General features: G+C 51.1%; 4 protein-coding genes and 1 long non-coding RNA gene across 7 annotated transcripts; 4 read left to right on the top strand and 1 right to left on the bottom strand.

Moving 5' to 3' along the window:
- The first annotated feature begins 640 nt into the window (after positions 1-640).
- LOC125694968 (interferon-induced transmembrane protein 3-like) lies at positions 641-2,238 on the top strand. Its single transcript, XM_048948911.1, has 2 exons — positions 641-848; positions 1,940-2,238. Exons 1-2 carry the CDS (start codon positions 669-671, stop codon positions 2,099-2,101), a joined length of 342 nt encoding a protein of 113 aa, XP_048804868.1. The 5' UTR covers positions 641-668; the 3' UTR covers positions 2,102-2,238.
- A 328-nt stretch (positions 2,239-2,566) lies between these two features.
- On the top strand, positions 2,567-4,262 carry LOC125694967 (dispanin subfamily A member 2b-like). Its single transcript, XM_048948910.1, has 2 exons — positions 2,567-2,961; positions 3,858-4,262. Exons 1-2 carry the CDS (start codon positions 2,776-2,778, stop codon positions 4,017-4,019), a joined length of 348 nt encoding a protein of 115 aa, XP_048804867.1. The 5' UTR covers positions 2,567-2,775; the 3' UTR covers positions 4,020-4,262.
- Positions 4,263-4,375: 113 nt separating this feature from the next.
- On the top strand, positions 4,376-6,131 carry IFITM5 (interferon induced transmembrane protein 5). Its single transcript, XM_048948909.1, has 2 exons — positions 4,376-5,330; positions 5,719-6,131. The coding sequence occupies exons 1-2, from the start codon at positions 5,154-5,156 to the stop codon at positions 5,935-5,937; spliced, it is 396 nt and encodes a 131-aa protein (XP_048804866.1). The 5' UTR covers positions 4,376-5,153; the 3' UTR covers positions 5,938-6,131.
- Positions 6,132-6,245: 114 nt separating this feature from the next.
- Positions 6,246-19,943, bottom strand: PGGHG (protein-glucosylgalactosylhydroxylysine glucosidase). 3 transcript variants are annotated; one of them, XM_048948908.1, is made up of 15 exons: positions 19,489-19,943; positions 17,278-17,358; positions 16,229-16,493; positions 15,289-15,499; positions 13,965-14,400; positions 12,811-12,930; positions 12,524-12,655; positions 12,329-12,440; positions 11,411-11,483; positions 10,805-10,941; positions 10,091-10,224; positions 9,908-10,003; positions 9,357-9,454; positions 7,620-7,825; positions 6,246-7,451 (listed from the first exon to the last, which is right to left on the bottom strand). In XM_048948908.1, the coding sequence occupies exons 3-15, from the start codon at positions 16,479-16,481 to the stop codon at positions 7,387-7,389; spliced, it is 2,073 nt and encodes a 690-aa protein (XP_048804865.1). In that variant the 5' UTR covers positions 16,482-16,493; positions 17,278-17,358; positions 19,489-19,943; the 3' UTR covers positions 6,246-7,386. The 3 variants fall into 3 exon arrangements, with proteins under 3 accessions (XP_048804865.1, XP_048804863.1, XP_048804864.1); XM_048948906.1 differs by lacking the exon at positions 19,489-19,943 and adding an exon at positions 17,537-17,935 and having other exon boundaries at positions 13,965-14,442; XM_048948907.1 differs by lacking the exon at positions 19,489-19,943 and having other exon boundaries at positions 13,965-14,442; positions 17,278-17,491.
- LOC125694969 (uncharacterized) lies at positions 18,998-20,380 on the top strand. The gene is made up of 2 exons (XR_007377769.1): positions 18,998-19,206; positions 20,197-20,380. It is a non-coding gene; the product is annotated as an uncharacterized LOC125694969 (long non-coding RNA).
- The last annotated feature ends 484 nt before the right edge of the window (positions 20,381-20,864 follow it).

Here is a 20,864-nt window from a genome sequence, read left to right as displayed (position 1 = left end):
GCAGGATGTTCACACCAAGCTCATTAAGATAAGACAGCAATCAACCCCACTTACAGCAAGAAGGACACCTGCAGCTTTTTGGGGGCACAGCTGTGGGTTGCTGCTGGAGTTTGAGCACAAAGCCAGATCCGCAATCCCCTCCTCTATTCGCACCCTTTCCCCTCCCTTCCAGCCTCTCCACTTAATTACCACTGTGACCTAATGAACCTCATTAACTTGAGAGCATGCCAGAAAAAGAGCTGATAGCTTTGGTATGAGCAGTACTGGGGAGCACTTGGGTTTGCACGCAGGTGGTCTTCACAGTGGGCAGCTGCTGCTCCAGGCACAAGCCCTTGTCTGAGTAGGCCTCAAAACCCACAGCTGCCTTCATCCCATGTGCCCCAGGGGTCAAGTGCACCCCACACCCCCCCCAGACACCTGCCCCAAGGGACTTTGTCCTGCGCCATCATGCCATCCTTTACACCGCAGCTTTCAGATCACCGTGCCCACGCTGGCACCGTGGGCATAAACCAATTCCCAACATCTCCAAAGGGAGTTTGTCCCTGGTAGGATGAGAACTGCCCACGCCCCGGTGCCGGGCGGGGTGTCCCCACCCCAGCAAACCCTTCTGCTCACCTATAATAGGTGAGGCTGTAAGGGCACAGGCACTGCAGCTGCCTTCCGGCACCATGCAGAGCTACCCGCAGCACACCAGCATTGACATGCCGCCCTATGGGCAGAATGTCATCACCACTGTTCCCATCTCACCACAGCCACCCCCCAAGGATTTTGTACTCTGGTCCCTCTTTAACTTCGTGCTGTGCAACGCCTTCTGCCTGGGCTTCTGTGCACTCTCATACTCCATCAAGGTAAGGCAAAAATCAACCGAGCACCTCCCTGCTTAGCTTTGAGGTCTGCCCTCCATGCTACAGCTCCCAAATCCCATCCCTTTTTGTTGCATCATGTCTCAACTTTCCCCACCCTAATCCCATCCCAATGTGTCCCATTACGTCCCATCTTTCCTTGTCCAATCCCTTTACCATCTTATATTGTCCCAGCTTCCCCTGTTTTGTCCCATCATGTCTCACCTTCCCTCACCCATTTCCAATCCCATCCCGCTTGCCCTACCCTACCTTTCGTCATCCCATCCCAGTCCCATCCCGTCTTGTCCCACCATGTCTCACTTTCCTCTATCCCTTCCAACCCCATTTGTCCTATCCCACCTTTCTTCATCTCAATCCCATCTGGTCTCATCCCATAGTATCCCACCTTCCCCCATCCCTTCTCTCATCCTGTCCCACATTGCCCCAGACCTCATCGCTACCTCGCTTTCTCCTACCACATCCATCCCTATCACAGTGCCTCATATCTAACTTCCCTGACACCCACCTTTGGAGGACAATCTGCCACCTTTGGGTGCTTTGCCATCTCCAAGGCCCACAGAAGAGGGGCTCCCAGTAGACACAATGGTTTTGGCTCCTCTAAATTATCCTTAAGTCAGTCCCAAACTAGCTGGCACCTCCATGAAACTGCAAATTCAGCTCCTGCTCCCACTCCCTCCCTCCATCCTTCTACCCACCCTACTTCCAGTAAGGAGCAGCTGCTCCCCGTGTACCTTCCCTTTATTACCTTTAAAGCTAATCATCCTTAACAAGCACTCTGGGAGGAAAGGTCAGCAGCTGCCAGTGCCCCAAGAAGCGCCACATAGGCATGTTAGGATATCCCTGGCCTTCCTCACAGCTCTCTACCTGCAACAGGAGGAGCTAGCAGCACAAGACTGCTGACTTTTAATTAGCCATTAAGGAATTGCTGTTAGGCTGCTGTGATCTATGTTTCCCATCAGGGTTGGCTTCCTGAGGGTCTGACACCATATGTATGCCAATGAGGGTGGTCGGGTGATGATGATGGACAGAACCTTTGATGTTTTGGGTTTCATCACCTCCCTCCTCTCCCTCTGCAGTCCAGAGATAGGATAATTGCCAAGGACTTTGTTGGTGCCACCAGCTATGGAAGGACAGCCAAGATCCTTAACATCATTGCGCTCTGTGTGGGACTCTTCGTGACCATCCTCTCCATCGTCCTGGTGTTTCTCTACTTTCCACTCTACGTTGTGCAGCCCTGATCTGGCCTGATGAAGAGGAGCAGTACTCCTCCTTCCCTCTATCCCTGCTCGGCGGGTGGTGCCACCCCCACTGAGGTGACTGTTTGAGATGACCCTTGGGGTGAGCTCAAGACAAATAAAGCTTCTTCCTCGTTCTACTTCTGTCTGAAAATGTTTTGGTTTTAGGGTTCAGGAGGTTGGGGCTGCCCCAAAGCTGAGACAGGGTGCTTGGGCAAGAAGTGATGTGTCTGTGCTGTTCAGTAATTTGCCTTCCTGCGGCTCCTAGGGGCGCTCAGAGCCACCACACCCAGATTCGTTTCTGTGTCATCCCGTGCAGATAGCCACCGTCTCTCTACAAGGGGCAACAGTAGGGTCCCTCTCTTCCTTTTCTCCTCTGCTCCTCCCTTTGGCAGTTTTCCAGTTCCTCAGAAGCCGTTTTCCTTCCTCCCCCTCCCTCCCCTCCCCCCTTCCCCCTCCCCCTCCCCCTCCCCCCCCTTTTGCTCCCTGCGCCCACGCGGTCAGTGCCCCCACACCCGGGGACTGAGAGGAGGGGGACGAGGCGCCGAGCCCATCGAGGGCTGACTGCCCTGCCTGAGTTTTGGGAAGCCGGGGGCCGGCGCAGGGGCGGTGCGGGGCTAGGTTTCATTTTCTGCAGAGCTTCCCATCTCCCTCCCATCCTCGCTCCGCTCCCGGCCATGAAGCCGCAACAGGCGGAGGTGAGCATCCCGCTGCACCCACCCGGGCGGGGACCGCCCCTCTCCAGCGTCCCCCAAGAGCAGCCCCGCGACTTCGTCCTCTGGTCTCTCTTCAACGTCCTGGCAGGCTTCGCTCTCGCCTACCTCGGCTGCTTCTGCTTCCCCTCGCTCATCTTCTCCATCAAGGTGAGATCCCCCAATCCTCCACCCCTGACCCCGGTAACTCCTTGCCAACCCATCCTGGGATCCCTCGACTCGGGGTCCCCCAAGCTGATCTCCCCCCAAACCACACCCTCCACTTCCATTTGATGCCTTATGATTTGGTGGCCCCCAACATTACTACATCCACCCCAACTCTCTTATTTGGGATTTTCTCCTGTCTACTGGGGTCTACCCTCTGTCCACAATGCTCCCCAATGTATCCCAACAGAACATGATTCCCAATTTCGGGCACTCCAACCTGGTGCTGCCCAACTTGACCCATCCAACCCAACATGCAGACTTGGGTCCTCCAACCCATAACTCACTAAATCTATGATGCTTCCCTACCTATCTGAGCACAACATGATCCTCCAACCCCAAGAACCCCAATCCAGTGCTTCCCAACCTTACCCCCCAACCCGTGATCCACTCAATCCACAGTGCTCCCAACCCATCCCAACATAACATTATCCTCTGACTGCAATCTAATCTAATGCTGCCCAAATTGAAAACACCATCCCCTGTCCCACCCAATTCACAGTAGCCCCAACTCTAACCTAATGCATCCCTGCTGACCCAGAACTGCCATTCAACATAACATGACTACTCCCTGATTTGGGACTATCCAATTTGGTGACCCCAATTGCCTTCCCTGACACCCTCTCAGTTCGCACCCCTCTGAGCCTTCCAACCCCAAAATGTGGAACTGTGTGGGAGCACATGGGCATCTTCAACCCCTGCTTCCCACAAGGTCCCACTAAAGCACCCACAGTGTCCCAGCTCTACCTGACAGCCCCATGAAGCCAGGCTGGGTCCCCCATCTTCCCTATTCCCATCCTGAAGTTGGGTCTTCCCCACCGAATCCCTATTTGTCTTCCTAGGCTCGTGACTGCAAAGTGCTGGGGGACCTGGAAGGCGCCCGGCGGTACGGAACCCGTGCCAAGGTTCTGAACATCATTTTCTCTGTGCTGATAGCCATCGGTGTGTTGTCCACTATTACCATTGCCATCGTGCTCCTCACCATGAGCAGCAGACAGATATAGCAATTCTGCCACCAACCCACTGTCCTGTGCTGTGCTCACCCCCCATAACCCCACCAAAAATGTGTCCCAAGGAATTTCTGCTTTGGGAAAGGGTTGCAGAGCCCTGTCCCCTCGCTGCATGTGGCATGGCAGGGATGGATGGGAAGCTCCTTTCTCTACTTCTCCTAGGCCATGCTGGTATTTAACCAAGCTACAGCGTATGCATGGATTGCCATCGCCACAAATAAAGCTCCTGCTCACCAAGCCCTGCTCCTGTTGCATTATTCACAGCATGGATGGAGGAGAGTGACCTGGAGTACCTTCATGGCATCCTCCTCCTCCTCTACCCCCACTGCCTTGCCAGGCATCTCCAGCACGAGCCACATTTTGTCCTATAGATTCCAGCACAGCAGAAGAAGGAAACAGCAAATTTCCATGCTTTTCTGGCCCCATCTTCCTGCAAAGTCCCATCTCCTTCCAGGGAACCATGAAGTGCTTTACTAGAAGTAACTCTTACGCATTTTAGCATTAAATTCCTGTTTATTCCATTCTTGTGAGGCTGGGGGAAAGAAAAACGTGGAGTTTTTAAGGGCACTTGGTTCCGTTACCTCAGGCTGTGTAGCAACAGGGATATTCCCTTATTGAAGCAATTGCTCTGAGCAGCATTGAAAGGCACATGATGACACAAACGCATCCTCAATGACTGCAGCTTTGGCACAGGGGAAGCTCCAGCCAAGTTCAGTTCACACTTTTCTGGCATCCTGACCACACTTCTGTATGAGGGATTTCCTAACAACACAACCTGAAGGGCTTGGTGGAGGCACCAGCACCGTGAGCTGTTCCATACTGTCTTGTGTTGTGTCCTTGGGAGTGACAGCCACTCGGTTCCCACCCTGTCCCACAGCAGGGCTGGAGCCACCCGTGCCCCTGGTGCAGAAGGAAGGCAGGCTCACGAAACCAACTTTGTTTCTCCTAGCTTCCAGCCAAGCATTTCTGACAACCACAGCTTGGCAAGGGCTGTAATTTCTCTGATTTATATATAGAGGAGCTGAGGCTGGGCTGGAGACAAGGACGATATAAAAGGGTCTGCTCAGCCCCACTCCTGCAGCCAGGCTGGTGGAGCCGGAGAGCTGCGGGGTGCCCCTCTCTGTGGCCATGGACACATCCTACCCACGGGAGGACTACCTGCCCATGACATCCCACAAGCGGGACTCATCTCCCACCACTGTCACCTCTGCACCACCCCGTGACCACCTCATCTGGTCCATCTTCAACACCATCTACATGAACTTCTGCTGCCTCGGCTTCGTGGCTCTTGCCTTCTCTGTCAAGGTAAGGCATGGCTGGGCCCCAGGTTGGGATGTTCAGGGTTATAGAATCACTAAGGTTAGAAAAGACCTCTAAGATTCCCAAGCTCAACCCCACCGTGCTCACTGACTGCGCCTCTCAGTGCCACATCTCCATGTTCCTTAAACATCCCTGGGACGGTGACACCCCCACCTCCCCGGGCAGCCTGTGCCACTGCCTCACTGCTCTTTTGGAAAAGCTTTTCCTAACATCCAACCTGAAATGATGCTGGAGGTGTCTCCACTCAGACCTGTCCTCCAGAAGCAACACCTCCAGCTGGACAGAGGGACCAGAGACAGGCTGGAGGAAACTAGGAGGATGCCTATGAGTATCCATGGGGATCCACTGCTGCCCCCAGTATCGGCTCTTGCAGGCACGGGACCGGAAGGTGGCAGGAGATGTGGAAGCTGCTCGGCGCTTCAGCTCCAAAGCCCGCTGCTACAATGCGCTGGCCACAGCTGGCAGCGTGCTGCTGCCGATCCTGCTCACTGCTCTGGTGGTCACCGGTGTCCTCCACCTCTCCAAGCTCGCCCAGGACTCCGTGGGCTTCTTCAGCAACCAGTTCAGCACCAGCGATGATGAGGATAAGTGAGCGGTGGGCAAGGGGATGGCAAAAGCCTCTCCGCAGCACTGCTGATCCAGCCCTGCCGTGCACAACCCCATGCTTCTTGGGGCAGCTATGTTATTTGGTGTGGTTATTTGGTGTTGGTGGTAGTGTTGTTTTTTTTTTAATCTCTCCCTTGGTGCTTAATATTTAAATCATTAAATCATTTCACCCATCTCGAATCTGCTCTGTGTGCGTGTGTGTGTATGCGTGCATGCACAGGGAAGGGACTGTGCTAACAGATGATATAGCTCTTAAAATCACAGAACCATTAAAGTTTGTAAGACCAGCAAGATCATCTAGTCCAACCAAATGTGTTTTGTACACTCAGAGTGTCCCAGTTCATAGCTGGAAGCCTTAATCCACATTGCTTTAGGGTGTGCCAGCCTGAAACAGTAGGGATGGGAGACACTTCTTGGATCAGGAAGGCAACAATTGGGCCAAGCAGACCCCTCCTAGGTGGACCAACTCATTGCAGCACAGCACAAGCCCTGATTAGGTCCCCAAGTCAGGACAGAGGGGATCTGCCTGTGGTGACTGTGAGCTAGGAGGAATGCTGCATCCTGCAGTACATCCCGTTTAACTACAGAAGGAATTTCCCCATGGCTCCAAGGTCAGAAAAAATCCTCACCCGTACGGCATGGCTGAGGCTTGAATCTCCCCAGTGCTTTGCAGTACTGCTCCAATGGCAAAAACAGCCGTCCACATGGAATGGACATCATAGGGGACCATGAGCAGCATTTTATCCCCCTCTCCTTCAATAAGCATCCCATAGATCCCTTACCAAAGGGCGAGAGAACAAAGGATAGCGTTCATCCCACCCTGCAGCCACTGATGAGGGCCTGATGAAGAGCCAGCTCTAATTACAAGGCAGAGGACCCGCCATGTCGCCTCCCCTAAGTGATTCCACATGCTGAGCAGTCACAGGGTTTTTTATAAACTCCTGGAGTTGGCTTACAGAGCAGAGCAGGGAGCATCCTTCCTTCCCCTTGCTCGAACGGCTAGGGAATGCATCCCTGAACCCACAGGGCCAGAATAACACCCAGCTTCAGCCTTGTTGTTGTCCACGCTGCCTCCAAAACCCTGTAAAACTCGAGAGCAGGAGGAGTGGAGCAGGGCATCCAGAGCTGAAAACAGCTCTGTGCATCTAGAGACTGCTGTAGAGATGGAGAACTTTCAAGAATAAACAAACGGGGGATGTTTAGGAAATGCATCTAGATTACTCACTTTCAGGCACTCAGCTTTGTTTGTGCTCCTCCCACTTTCCAGTGCTGTGAGTCCTGCAGCAGAACCAATGCTCACACTCACAATTAACAGAGCGGGGCATTCTCTTGGCAGCCTCAGCACACTCATATCAATACGGGGATGGTGCAGGATGTCCACACATCAGTACGGGTGGGTTTGATGCCCATCATGTAAAGCCCGGACCCATGAGGTTCAAAGTCCTTTGCTGGGCGCCCTCCGGATGCATCCAGCAGCTGTGGGGAAGGAGGTGCTCTGCCCTGGAATCAAAACAACACATGTGAGACACAGGAATGGCTTTTCTCTGTATTATCTTAATTTTTAGGAAACATGCTCAAGCAAAGACTTCCTACATAGCTATGGAGCAGGAAGTGCTGTTTGATAACTTCAAGGTCAGTGCACAGAGTTAACCCTGGTAGAGGTCGCACCTTCATGCAGAGGAAAGCACTGCCCAGACTCCTCCAGCACCACCTCCAGGGGAGGGTGAAGGGGACACTTAGTTGCTGCAATCCTCATCTCCTCCTTGGTGATGGTGAACTTCAGCTTGCTGCCCAAGTAGGAGACACCAGTGACTTCCAACTTGTTGACATCATTGGGAAATGCAGGGTCAAAGCGAAGGTTGGTCTTTGTGATCCTGGAAAGGCAGGGCAAGTCAGTTCTGCTTTGCTAACAGCTTTGTGGAGCAAGCACACCCTGAATTATCCTGAGGCCCTCTCCCATGACTCCTTTTCATTTTTTTTTTGGCAGAAAAAGTCCTAGGTGTATCCTAAAGATGTTCAGGCAAATCCCAAACACTACTAATCCCAAACCTACTAATCACAGAACCATGGAGTGACTGGGTCAGAAGGGTTAAAGATCATAAAAACATGGAGTGATTGGGTTGGAAGGGCCCTCAAAGACCACCTAGTTCCATCCCCCCTGCTGCATGCAGGAATGCCAATGATTAAATATGGCACCAGATTAGGATTCCCAAAGCCACAAGGATGGGGTGTCCACATCTTCAAGCATCTGTTGAAAGGCTACTTGGGTTGTCACCCCTCATCTCAGTGCCCTAAGGTGTTTCTTTTCCTCAATTTGTGGTCTGGAGGTTGGATTTAGAAAAAAAAACTACACACACACACAAAATCCACCATGTTTTTTCGCCTTATGGTGATACCTTAGAGCAGCTCTGCTGGCAGAGTGTCAGGAATGCCCTGCTCTGGGACGGGGAGGGGAAGGAGTACAGGAACAAGCAGTGGGAAGCAGAGCTGGCTGCAATCACCATTGAAATGCAGCCACACAAAGCGCAAGTGTGGGCTCTCGGCCACATACTAAAACCGAGCAACAGAACACCCAGATAGCTCAGGAAAGCACCACAGTGTTTGCAGCTGGGGTTTTTGGGATGCACATTCAGCTTCAGCAAGACCCAACCAAATCAAGAACAAACAAACCAGCAAAGCTATCAGCAAATATCTGCTCTCAGCTCCATGGTGGTTGGGCTGAAGAGCTTTAAGTAGCAAAGAGGAACCCTTTCTCCCAGACCCTACCCTGAGGGCTGTGCACCAGGATGCAACAGCACATTCTGAAGACATTGAGCTGTGAGCAGCTGAGATTGAGGCTTTCAGCTAGTGGCACAGCGTAAAAACACACTGTTAGGGCGAGGAGGCTTTGCTGGCAACCAGAAGGTTCTTCAGTCTGATCCATCCTCAATTAAATTCTAAGAATACACTCCAGTGGCTACAGCTTCAGGACTGAAACCACCCGGCTGCTCCAGAGCTGAGGCATGAGCCTGAAATTATCTGAGCAGCACACCAGCTTCCTTCTCACACAGCTCCTGGGGCTCAGCAGGACATATCCTCTTTCGTACAGATCTTATTTTTGGCCTTTTGGCGTGAGAACAGCAAATAATCTTCCCTGGTTTCTTGCTGCTTCAGCAGCATCACAAACTGTCCCCTCAGTGACATCCACAACCACTGGGAGTTATCATGCAAAACGAACACCAGTGGCCAACCCCAATACCCCTAGTTCACCCATTAACGGCGCAATTCATTCAGAGCAGACAGCAGATGCTCTGCACTAGTTACTGCAGGTGCCTTTTTTTTTTTTTCACAAGCAACAGGAATACTGAGTTTTCCAGCCACTTGATAGTTGCGTAGAAATTAAACAAGACACAACAGGAGTCTCACCTGAACCCTGTGTAACCAAAGAGGACAGCCTGTAAGAATCCGCCCATCCCTGTCAAGAAGTTCACAGCTCCTGACCCATCCGAGTTCTCCACCCAGATCTATTCCAGGGAGAAAAGGAAACAAAAAGAAAAATGTCAGCTGTTGCGTTGGGACTCTTCACACAGTTAAAGGTGTTTGTATATGCTTGCTGTTGCTGTCATATATCTGGGGCATTGCAATGATCATATCCTGCTGCTCATCATGGAACAAGGTGGTGGCTGGGCTCTGATGGGTCTCCAAGTCCCACATCTCCATCCCTTCCCCATCTTCCCCAGGCAGAGGGCATCCTAGGGTGACCATGATAACAGACTTCAGCTTTATGCTGCTTGACTGGAAGAAGATGGGTCCTGGCTTCTTTTTGAAAGTGTGCAGAAGAGATGGAGCGAGTGATCACCTAGCTCAGTAGAATAATCTAATAACTGAGGGACCACAAGTGCTGTCAGTGAGACAGGGCCTGCTGGGGAGCAGACAAGACAGAACCAAGTGGCACTGGCCACGTGGCAGCAGCTGACCTTGAAGGGCTCAGTGATGTTGCTGAAACACTTGTTCAGTTGGCACTGTGCTCTCTGCGTTTCCTTCAGCTCCAGCCAGCCCACTGCAAACATGCTCTGAAGGAGAGAGCAGAGTGGGTCAGTGCCCACCGGTATTGAGTGACTCAGATAGAAAGGACCACACTGTGGGTGAGTTCCTCTTACCCAGGTCATGGCTGGCCCGCTCAGCGTGGTGACGGGCTCATACATCACCAGGTCATTCCTCCTCACTTCGGGGTGCATCGGGTGCATCAGGGGGAAGCCCAGCAGGATAACATCAGCTTGTTTCACAGGCTCACCTGAGAGAAGGGATCAGAACTGAGCCCGACCACATGCCTGCCACAAATAATTAACTCACAGAGGGAACGGATCTGACACAGAATCATAAACTTAGGCCAGTAAAATCCACACCACAGTGGAAAAGTGGTGGAACTCTCTTCTGAAGAGCTGGGAGACAGCTCAACACTGCCTTACTAAGGCAAACGACACAGAGGAAAGGGGCAATAAGCTGGGCGTGCTCTTCCTCTTGTATCAGACTTCCAGTAACCAGAGGTTATAGGACATTCAGTAAGCAGCACTTGACTTTGTAAAGATAAGCCTAACTGTCAGCAATGGGTTCATAGCCACCACGATGCCTGCAGCCCAGTGTCTCAAACTCTTAAGGCCTATCCTCTTTGTACCCCAAATTCTTAATTAGATGAGTCCTATAATGAGAAAGGATCCACCAAAACGCAGAAAGGAACACTGCAAATCAGGTCCTCTGTACTGGCAATACAAATGCTGAGAGAACCAGTGCTCTTTTGTTTCAGCCCACATTTCCTGTCTTGCAGGCTTAAAAAGAAAGAGGCAGGCTTCTGAACTGCATGCCCCTCTACCCACCTGGACTGTAACCGTCATACTCAGGGTGATATTTCCGCACTGCATCAAAGGGCACTTTGACTTTCTTTGCACATTCCACCCACTCCTCTGGCACAGGGATCAAGAAGTCCTGAGCAATGCTGGCTGCAAAATTTAAGCTGAAAAGAAGTGAGGAACAGTGCTTCACATCATGCTTGGGTTGCTGGGGCCCCTTGGAGAGAGAGGAAGAGGAAAAAGGGAAGAAAAGAGTGAGCATTGCAAAAAAGCAGTTTCCTAGAAAGAACATGGGATCAAAGTCTAATCTTTGGGTAACAACTTTCATTGCTGGGGCTTGTAATCTCCAAATGACTAATTATTTCGACGTCACACGCTGCAAGGAGACAAGCACTGCTGAGAAGGGGAGTTCCTCTCTGTCTAATGTAGACACCTGAGACATCAGATGTGTCGTTAGGTGTCATCATGGAAACCCATGGGAAACCTATTTCTTTCTGCTGATGCAGATGAAGGCAGAAGAGACCAACTTGGACAGAAGTATGGAGCCAGAAGAAAGGTGCTTGCTGCCTCCTCCTCCTGCTAGACAGATGAGAAGAAAGATGGGCCAGAGCCTCAATAAGGCATGCGCATTACCTCCTCTGTGCCACGGCATTGGTGTAAGCAGAGTTATCAACCTGGTGGTGATACTCGTCTGGGGGCATGACACCTGGAGGAAGGGAAGACAAAGGGGACACTTCACTCTGCAGCACACCCAAGATGTGTCTCAGGGAAGTGGCACAAGAACAGGAACACCTCCATTGTATTGATGACTGCCCATGTTGACTTGTGTGGTGGGAAAAGGTGTTGGTATTTTTGATATATGAGGTCTGACTCAGAAGTGTATCCTGATGAAAGTACAGTCCTTTCAACCAAAACTAGCTCCTACTTCTGAGCTAAGACAATGTTGGGCGTTCTGCTCCCACAGGCCCCACCATGGATTCAGTTCTTAACAAAACCCCTGAGGTGGCCATTCCTCCCATGAATTTGGCTTCATTAACATAGAAACGCCCAAAAGCTGTGGGTGCCCCATCCCTGGAAGAGCCCAAGAACCCTGGGCAGCTTGGCCTGCTGGGGGGCAACCAGTCTATGGATGGGGGCTGGAGCTCAGTGATCTTTAAGGTTCCTTCCAACCTATGATTCCCTAATTGTCTGGGGTCCATTCTTTCCCAAAATGCACTCCTGGCTTTGGTAATTTTAGAACACTCATCCTTACCTCTTTCCTTTCTTTGCCACAGTGTGGGTGTGGGTTCTCTACAACCACTGGGCAGAGGGAGACATGCTGCCCAAGCGTTCTCACTGTGATCATCACTAACAAATCTCAACAAATTCAATGATCCTTGTGGTCCTTCATAAGCCAGGATATTGTATGATTTAGCTGAGAAAGGGCAGATCATCAGGCAGAAGATACCTTATCCTGAGGGCACCTTCCTCACTTCAGGCAATGCGACCTTTAAGTTATTAACTGTGTGTTTTTCCCTAGGTCCAAGCTCAAGTCCTTCCCTTCAGAAGTACCTCGGATGTGGTAGCATTGCTCCTCCTCACTCCACACCATCCTGCTGCACCAGTATTGAGCCACGGCATTCACCAGCGCCCAGCCTCCATCAGTCCTGAACAGCTTCTGGTCCTGGAAGGAGCCAAAGCCAGAGAAGGACAGGGAGCATGAGGGAGATTCAACAGGGTCTAAACTGTGACAAACACTCCCTTTACCTGTGTGGTATAGTAATACTGCTCAAAGGCCATCAGAACATCCCCAGTTATGTGAATTTCTTGGGCTCCATAAATGTCCTCAGGACAGACCTCCTGACCGGTAGCTGCGCTCTCCCATGGGAACTTGGCACCCTGTTGGGAGAAGACATCCATGGAGCAACTGAGCACACCTTGAAACGATCATCCTGGTCTACCACATGCAGGCAAAACCTAGCTCACAGCCCCTGGCTCAAGGAAAGCCTGACTATCCTTCTGGGTGACATTCAGCTCCACATCTCCATCCCCACCTCATAGCCTTGTTCCTGTGCATTGAGTAGAGCTCCTTCCAGTGTGCGAATCCGGTACTCCAAGATGGCTCGGGCAGCTTTGGGATAAAACAGCAGGATGTTTGGGAACATCCAGGTGTCCTGGAAACATGCAGGCAAAGCAAAGTGGTAAGATGGGTTGGTAGGGCAGCCAAATGCTCCTGCCTGTTCAAGTCCACCCCCGGTGCTGAATGCTGTGACCATGACTATGCCACTACTTAAGGATGCTGTCAGATGTGTCTAATGCATGAGGGACTGTTTCTACCATCACAGATGCATCCAGGTGCCCATGCCTTCAATTCCCTGCCAGTCACCTCCCTGGTATCTCACTAGGATAAGCCCAGAAAGATCTCCTGCCATGCTAGAGAGGGGAGGCCAGAGAATCTGACGGGTCAAAACCACATGTTGCCAGGAAGAATGCCAACAAGGTCCACAGGACTGAAAAGCCCTTGCCCACTGAAAGACCAGGCTAGGTAGGAGTCTCAGCACCATCCAGCTGTCCTTCCTGTTCACATCACACATGAAATATTCAACTGCAGAGCTGTTTGTACTCATTTTGTGTGGCTGCTCTGAAAGCAAACCCAAGTCTCTTGTTGGGGAAAAGCCTCCCAGACCAACTTGTTTATTGAGCACACACCAAACTTAACTTGAAAAGCAGAATATGCCCATAGCAGAAAAAATATTTCTGTTCTTACAGTAGTTTGGGCACAACAAGGCTCACTGCTGCCACCAACACAGGGAGAAGGTGGGCAGGTGTCAATTCATTTAAAGAAGCAAAAATTTGGTGACCGTACTCTACTCTACTCTACTCTACTCTACTCTACTCTACTCTACTCTACTCTACTCTACTCTTTGGTGACCGTATTCTAAACTGAAGATCCTTTTGCATTAGCCTCTCTTGTGTGAGCAACCCAATCTGTGCTTCAGATTTTAAGTCGACAAAGGGATCAGGGGCTCTATGAATGAAGATGGACCTCAGTAGGTGTTTCCAAAGGAGAAGAAGGATGCTCTTCTACAAGAGACCACTGCCAAACATCCCTTTTGCCAGTAAGGAGACCAGCAGTCCCATGCTGAGCCTCTCTACCCCAGTCACTCCTCACAGCCCCCAAGCAAACACCAGCACTGCCTCAACCCACCTGATCCCAGAAGATGTGCCCCCAGTAGTCCTCGCCCCGTGTGCCATTGGACAAGCCACCAGGGCTGATGCCATGGAAGAGGAATCCCGGTGTATCTTGGGGGGGGATGGCACTCAGCAGGTAATAGAGACACCCATAGAGGGCCTGTCTCAAAGGCAGTGGGCCTTCCAGGTCCACACAGCACCCTCTCCACAGAGCAGCCCAGGCATGGGTATGGGAGGAGTGCAGGGAGCCAGCTGCCACGTGTGCCAGCCCTTCGCTGTAGCTCCTCTTGGCCTCCTCCTCACTCTCAGCCACAGCCGTCAGGAACTCCCAGCTTCGCTCCTGCTCCTCCTCATGCAAGGTGACAGCTCGTGGCACAGGAGTCCAGAGCATATGCACAGTGGGCTGGGGTCCCCCCTCCACCTCAGGAACCAGTGTCTGCCCATAGACGTAGCTGCAGGAGATGGTGAGGAATGGGGAAAGGGAGAGCAAAGCACTGTGCACATAGAACCACAGAACAATTAGCGTGGAAGTGACCCAGGAGGAGTTAGTTCTGCCCTCTATTTACATCAGACATCTGCAGCAATAAGCTCCAGTAATTAACTAGCTCCACTTCTTACACCATGTTGAAATGGAGGAGTTGGAGTTGGGTTGGAGGTGTTCAAGGCTAAGTTGGATGGGGCCCTGGGCAGCCTAGTCTAGTATTACATGTGACTATCGGTGCCTGTGGAGGGAGGATTGGAGGTTCATGATCCTTGAGGTTCCTTCCAACCCAGGCCATTCTGAGATTCTGTGACCTCAAAGCCCACCAACCCCAAACCTGCTATGAGCTGGGTGCCCCCCAGCAGCTCAGGTTGCCCAAGGCCCCATCCAGCACGGCTTTGGGCATCTCCAGGGATGGGGCACCCACAGCTCTGCAGGGCAGCTGTGCAGGTTGAACTGCTCCTAGAAGCTGAGTATCTTTCCCCTGTTCCCATCAGATGACAGACTGATTACAGCTCCCTCACAGAAGCCATGTTTAAAGGTTGTCTCCTTCAAGACCCCTATCTTTTCCAAACTCATTTCTTTGTAACCACGTGTAGCCTCTGTGGTCTCTGATGCCATTTTACACGTAAGCATAAGTAGTAATTTCAGAGTCACAACTAATAAAAACTATTTCTATATTTAATTCTTTTTGCCTTGCCTGGCAGAAAGAAGCAGACGTGCACAAACCTCAGTGATAGTTACCATTTCATTCTAGCTCTAGCTATATGTTTTCAGTTTGTCTCCCATCTGTGTGCAAAGCAACATGATATAGCTTAGGCAGGACTCGCTCAGAGCTAAGCTCTTGGTCCACACTCACTATGCTCCTTGGAAGTCTGGTCCTTCCTGCAGGTCCAAGTCCTGGCTTTTTGGCACAAAAGGAGTCTGGAGCTGCACAGTGATGGGCTGGCTGATGCCAGCTGATCGCCGGATGGTGATGCTGAAGGCCATCAGGTGGACGAGGGAATGGTGAGCATAGATCCTGTGTGTGGCTGTATAATTGGTTGACTGAAGCTTATGGCTGAAGGTTCCTGTAAGTGCAGCAAGAGCCTTTTTAACCATTGGGTTCTGATGTTCTGCTTTAGCCTCCCAGTTCTACCAGTTCCTATTGGCAATGGAACTGTCTTTCCCAGGTCCAGATCCAAAAACAAGTCTTGACTGGGCATTACTGTTAACACCCTTAACTTGACCAAGCTGATGAGGAGTGATTTGTGCCATTATATATTTTACTAAGCTTTGTGATTGAGCAGCATTTGCTGAGCTTAGCACCAGCAGGGGCTGGAACATGGTCTCAAATTTGCTAGCTCTTTTCTCCACTTGCTCCAACACCAAATTAAAGGAATAATATGGGAAAGTAAGGCCTTCTGCATGCTGTGTCTGCTGCATTACTTAGAGATTACTTAGTATTCCATGCAGCTCAGACCTGAAATCTGCCAAATACCTTCCTCCCAGAAGGATGAGCAAAAACACCCTCCTTACCATTCTCCCAATTATACTTCCCAATGTTCTACCAAGATCAGAGCTGGCTACTGTCCAAATATAAGAGAAAAAACTGTTACGAACATGTAATGGAGTTCACCTAACATAGTCACTAGATGTCAACAAAACAAATGCCTGCATCTGAACAATGCAGTTGGATGCCTATGAGAATCAATGAAACTTAGGCTACAGTTCATCCAATTTCTTCATAAACTATTGAGTTTATTGACCAAACATCTTTTAACAACAGAAAGATATCCTGCTCATGTATTGCTCTTTACCTGTCCGTGTGTTCAAGGTGAAGGTCTCAACAGGTACATCCCCATCAGGCGCTGTCATCTTCACATTCACTGGGCTGGGGATGTCAGCACGGTGTGTGTCCCCCACCGCCCCATTGTACACACCATTGACATGAAGGATGTTGCGGTAGACACGTGTGCCCAGGTAAGCATTGGTCACCGTAGCAAGGAGCCGTGGGTCGGAGGGCAAACAAGTAGAGGTGAACACAGCAGGGTCCTCCTCGCAATCAGCCATCACTAGGCGGAGCTGCAAAATTAAAGGAAAAAGAAGACAATAAAAAATCAGAGGTGGGTTGGACAGGGCGTTGCCAATGGTTCCCACCAGAGCCTCCATCCCGTGGCTTTCCTCCATCCCAGCTTTCCTTCCACTGTCTCAGGTGGGTCTGCTGCACACAAGCTCATTTCCCTTTGTGAAGCTTCAGACATCTCTAGGTGACCTGCCTACCTTACCCAAACCTCACATGCTCATTTCTTTTGTTGCTTTTCCAGTTTTTCCCCTCTTCTGTTGCCCTCTCCAGGTCAGGGTCTCAGCAATTTTTCCCAACACATCCCATCACATGTCCATCTTCCTCCCAACGTTATCAAGTATTCATTTATCCTTTATCCTCATACTACTCCTACACCTCATCTCCAGCTCAGCATGTTATCAGGCAGGAGCTGTATAATTAATGAATTTTTGGGTACGTCTCTACAAACATACACACAGCGCCTTGTAACCAGCACTGGGGGTACTCGGCACTGCAATAACACCAAAAACCACAGAGGTGGGACATGGATGGGCTCTGCAAGCAGAGCTGGGACATGGGCTGGCTGCACCCCAAAGCTCACGGGGTAATCACAGTCTGCTGGCGTCAGGAGGTTGGATGGCGAGGAAAGCCTTCCTCCTGCCTGCTGGGGGGTGAAGGGTGTGGGAGGTGTGCGGGTGAGGCCTTGCCTTGCGTTTCGGGTGAAAACTGCTGCCGTGGGGCCCTGCACAGGGAACAGCGGAAGTTGCTCAACACAGAGAGGAAGAAGGAAATTGCTTTTCTTACCTCCCCTTCCTTATTAGCAAAATCAAACAACCTTGATCCTGGAACGTGGGTTTGCTCAGAGGAACTGCGCTCAGCATGGAACTGTGCAGGGAGGAACCGAAAGAGAAAAGTGGTCAGGCAAAAGCAATCCAGGAAATGCAGCAACGGTTGCGTTCCTGGCAGAGAGCCACAGTAACACTCCCTAAGGGATCGTCAACATAAGCAATCACTGACAAGAGCCACCCTTTGTCTCTGATCAGGCTGTGACCCTCTTGCTTACCTGCTGAAAAGCCAGGCTTTATCTCCCAGATTCACTGCTGTGTAAGTTTCCAGTCTTTGAACTTGTGCTAGCATTGCAATTCTTTCCGGTGCTGGAGGACCCCTCCCTGACTTGCAGCATGATAAAGGCACAGGCACCATCCATCCCCATTCCTCCAACTCCTGTGCCTTTGGACGTTGTTTAAACCCCACAAACAGGCAGAGTACAGGAGGGCTTCTCACCCTGATTTCAATTCCCAGCCCCTGCATGCTGGTATAGACAGGCTGCAATGCCCGAAACTCATCCCTTATCATCTCCTTCAGCAAAGGGAGGTGAGCACTTCTCTGCAGATGTGCATTTGCACTCCATCAAACGAGAGTGAGAGCACAGCCCATGTGGCACTCATAGGGACAAACAAATCTCACTGAGCAGAAAGATCTAAGGTCAGTTCCTTGTGGGTGAACAGAGACACAGAGAGCACAGCAGCCAGATGCTGGGCCTCTCCTAGCAACCCCCTGCCTCTGGGCTGCTGCTTCAAGACGATTATCAATCCTATGCTGATGGAGTAAATACTGCACAGCTGTCCCACGGGCTGCAAATCCATCAAAAGCCAATACCTGACTCAAAGCTGCCATCGGAAGCAAACCCTTCAGAAGTGGCACCCAACCCCAACCCCATCTGCACCACAGAGTTTTGGGAGCTGTGAATAGGGTCACAGAGAGCAAATCAGCACTCCCAGTTCTATGACTGCTGGCAGCCCTTCTATGGAGCTGTTTGTAAGGAGAGAACAAAGCCGGGTTATTCAGCAAAGCAGGGACATGTCAAATGGAAAGGACACGACTTTTCCCTCTGCACACCATGGGGGCAAGAGCCAGGCTGGAGCCTTCCAACTCTTTCTGCTGCAGGGTCAGGGCAAGAAGAAAGCTTCAGCTGGCAGCTTTGACAGTCCACAACTTGCAGGACAGACAATACTACATTGAGGCACTTGGACATGGCTTAGCGGGTATGGTAGTGATGTGTTGATGGTTGGTCTTGGTGACCTGTGAGGTCTATTTCAATCTTAGTGATTCCATTTAGGGACATGGTTTAGTAGGCATGGTGATGATGGGTTGATGGCTGGACTTGATAGGCACAGAGTTATTAGGGTTGGAAAAGGAAGGGGAGGTAAGATTCTATGCAAACACCTGCATGCGTGCGATTATAAGCCTGTGCATCCATTGGGCCTCAAGAGAAGAAAGAGAAGCCATGATTTGGACAAGTGATTTCAGGCATTAGATCTGCATCACTCCAAGGATGCATTTTGCAACTGTATGGATTCAAGAAAACCTCCCCAAAATAGGTTTGCTCTCCAGCCAGAGACCTTTCTGTGGTGCCCTATTTCTTTCCCCTGGAGCTGGAGGAAAGGAGGAGGAAAGGAGGAGACATTCCAGGCAAAGGATGAAAACAGAGCCCTTTAGGAAGATCCTGACATTTACAGGCCCCTGCAGCTCTCAGGAGAGCCCTGGGCCCTGTGCCCAGTGGTGACAGCAACAGGGCACGCAGCTGCAGCCCAGCAAGAAGGCATTCAGCGCGTCAGCACCATGCAGGGCTTCCAGAGGGGCTCCCGGCTGCTGGCTGCACTGCTGCAGGCACAGAGGGTCCCCCGGGCTGGGGTCACCTCCAAGCCACCTGAGCACCCTGTCTCTCCTGCTGTAAGTAGCTGGTGGGGGTGTTGCAAGCAACAGTAAGGGGATGGGGGAGAGGGAAGTAGCTGGGGTCACAGATCAATGCTTTTCTTGGAATTTAAAGCAAGGTTTGTGTGTTTGGAAGTGGGAGTAAAAAGGAACTTTCAGCGGCACAGCCAAAGTGGACCCCCCTATTAAGAAGCCTGAAAGTACCAGGAAGGAGGTGGCAGTGGTCCCCCACCAGCACAGGGCAGCCCCATGTCCTATTACCACCCCCCCCCCCCAACACCAATTTCAGGGGACACTCACTCCCACAGCAGCTGTTCTCAAAGGCAGGGGTGGGTCCTGGCATCACTCCTTCCTTCTGCAGTGGGGATTACCCCCCCACCCAAGCAGCAGCTGCAGGGATCTTCCTGGGCCAGGTGAGAGGAGGTAGGAAGAAGGAACCCTATGCCAGAAATCCTGGATAGTTCTCACCAGCAGCCTTGGCTTGGTAGGTTTACCCAATCTGCCTTTTCAAGGTCTGCCACTCTCAGGAGAGAGAGCTGCTCCACAAGCCCCATCTCTTCTTTTAGGTGAATAAGAAATAAAAGGGACAGCACAAGGGGGTAAGTGCTGCCCTTGTGTGCCAGGAATGGTAGAGACCTCTGCAGGCTGCTTGTCCCTTCTCAAAGTCATCTGAAAGTCAGGCACGGCTGATTCAGCAGTGCTGTGAGCCCAGGCCTGGGTCCCACTGCTGACTGACAGCCACCAGTTGCTCTGATTCCCCAGCCAATGTATGACTGAGAAAGACAGAGCAATTGGAACCAACTCAGAGAGTGGCCAGCATGAGCTGCTGCTGGAGGGAGCTGCAGGGCTTACCCAAACTTCCTGCAGCCCCCAAGGACATTTATCTGAGCCCAGAAAGAGCAAGAAGTGCATCAGATTAGTACAGTGTCTAATGCAGTGTGCCATCATCCTGAAATCCCACATGTGCAGTCTCCTCACTAATCCCTCTCTTCCCTTTCCTACTGGCAGGAGCAAGCCATCGCGATGACTGTGATGTTCACGTGCCTGCTGGGACCTGCAGCCTGGGTCCTGGCCCATGTGAAGCACTACAGGAGCAGAGCAGACTGAGGAGAACAACTGAGACCACAGAATGAGTCTACACCAAGGGAAGAACCCTCTGAGCATGTTCATTAAAACTCATGTTGGCATGAAATATCTGGCTCTGCTGGTTTTTCTTGGACCATGTGCTCCATTGCAGGAAAATGGGTTTGTTCTCTTTTCCTGATGCCACACAATCTGACAGCTCAGTTGGCAGGGCAGATCAAAACATAACAGCAACGGACTAGGGGGCAATGGACAATGGAAGGGGCAGGCATTCAGAACTGAGTCACCCTGAAACAAGAGGAAATTTGGAACAAATCTGATTAGAGGGAGAAGGGTGGGGCACAACTAGATGTAGGGTTCGACAATTTTGGCTTTGTTGTTTTTTTCAAAGCTCAATTCTTCCTTGTCCAAGATATCTTAGCACCAACACAGCAGCACAGCATCAGCCACATTCTTTTTCCAGTTGCTGGCATTAAATCCAGAGTCAAGACATCAACCTTGAGAAAGCATCGTAAGGATCAACATTTCTGTACTGGTAACACAGCATATTTAATAATCAGAGAATCAAAATGCCACATAAGGCACCTGAATCA

The sequence above is a fragment of the Lagopus muta genome, chromosome 6, assembly GCF_023343835.1.
Source record: "Lagopus muta isolate bLagMut1 chromosome 6, bLagMut1 primary, whole genome shotgun sequence".
Classification (NCBI taxonomy): Eukaryota; Metazoa; Chordata; class Aves; order Galliformes; family Phasianidae; genus Lagopus; species Lagopus muta.
The sequence above is the reverse complement of the archived record's forward strand: the minus strand, read 5'-3'. Positions and strand labels throughout refer to the sequence as shown.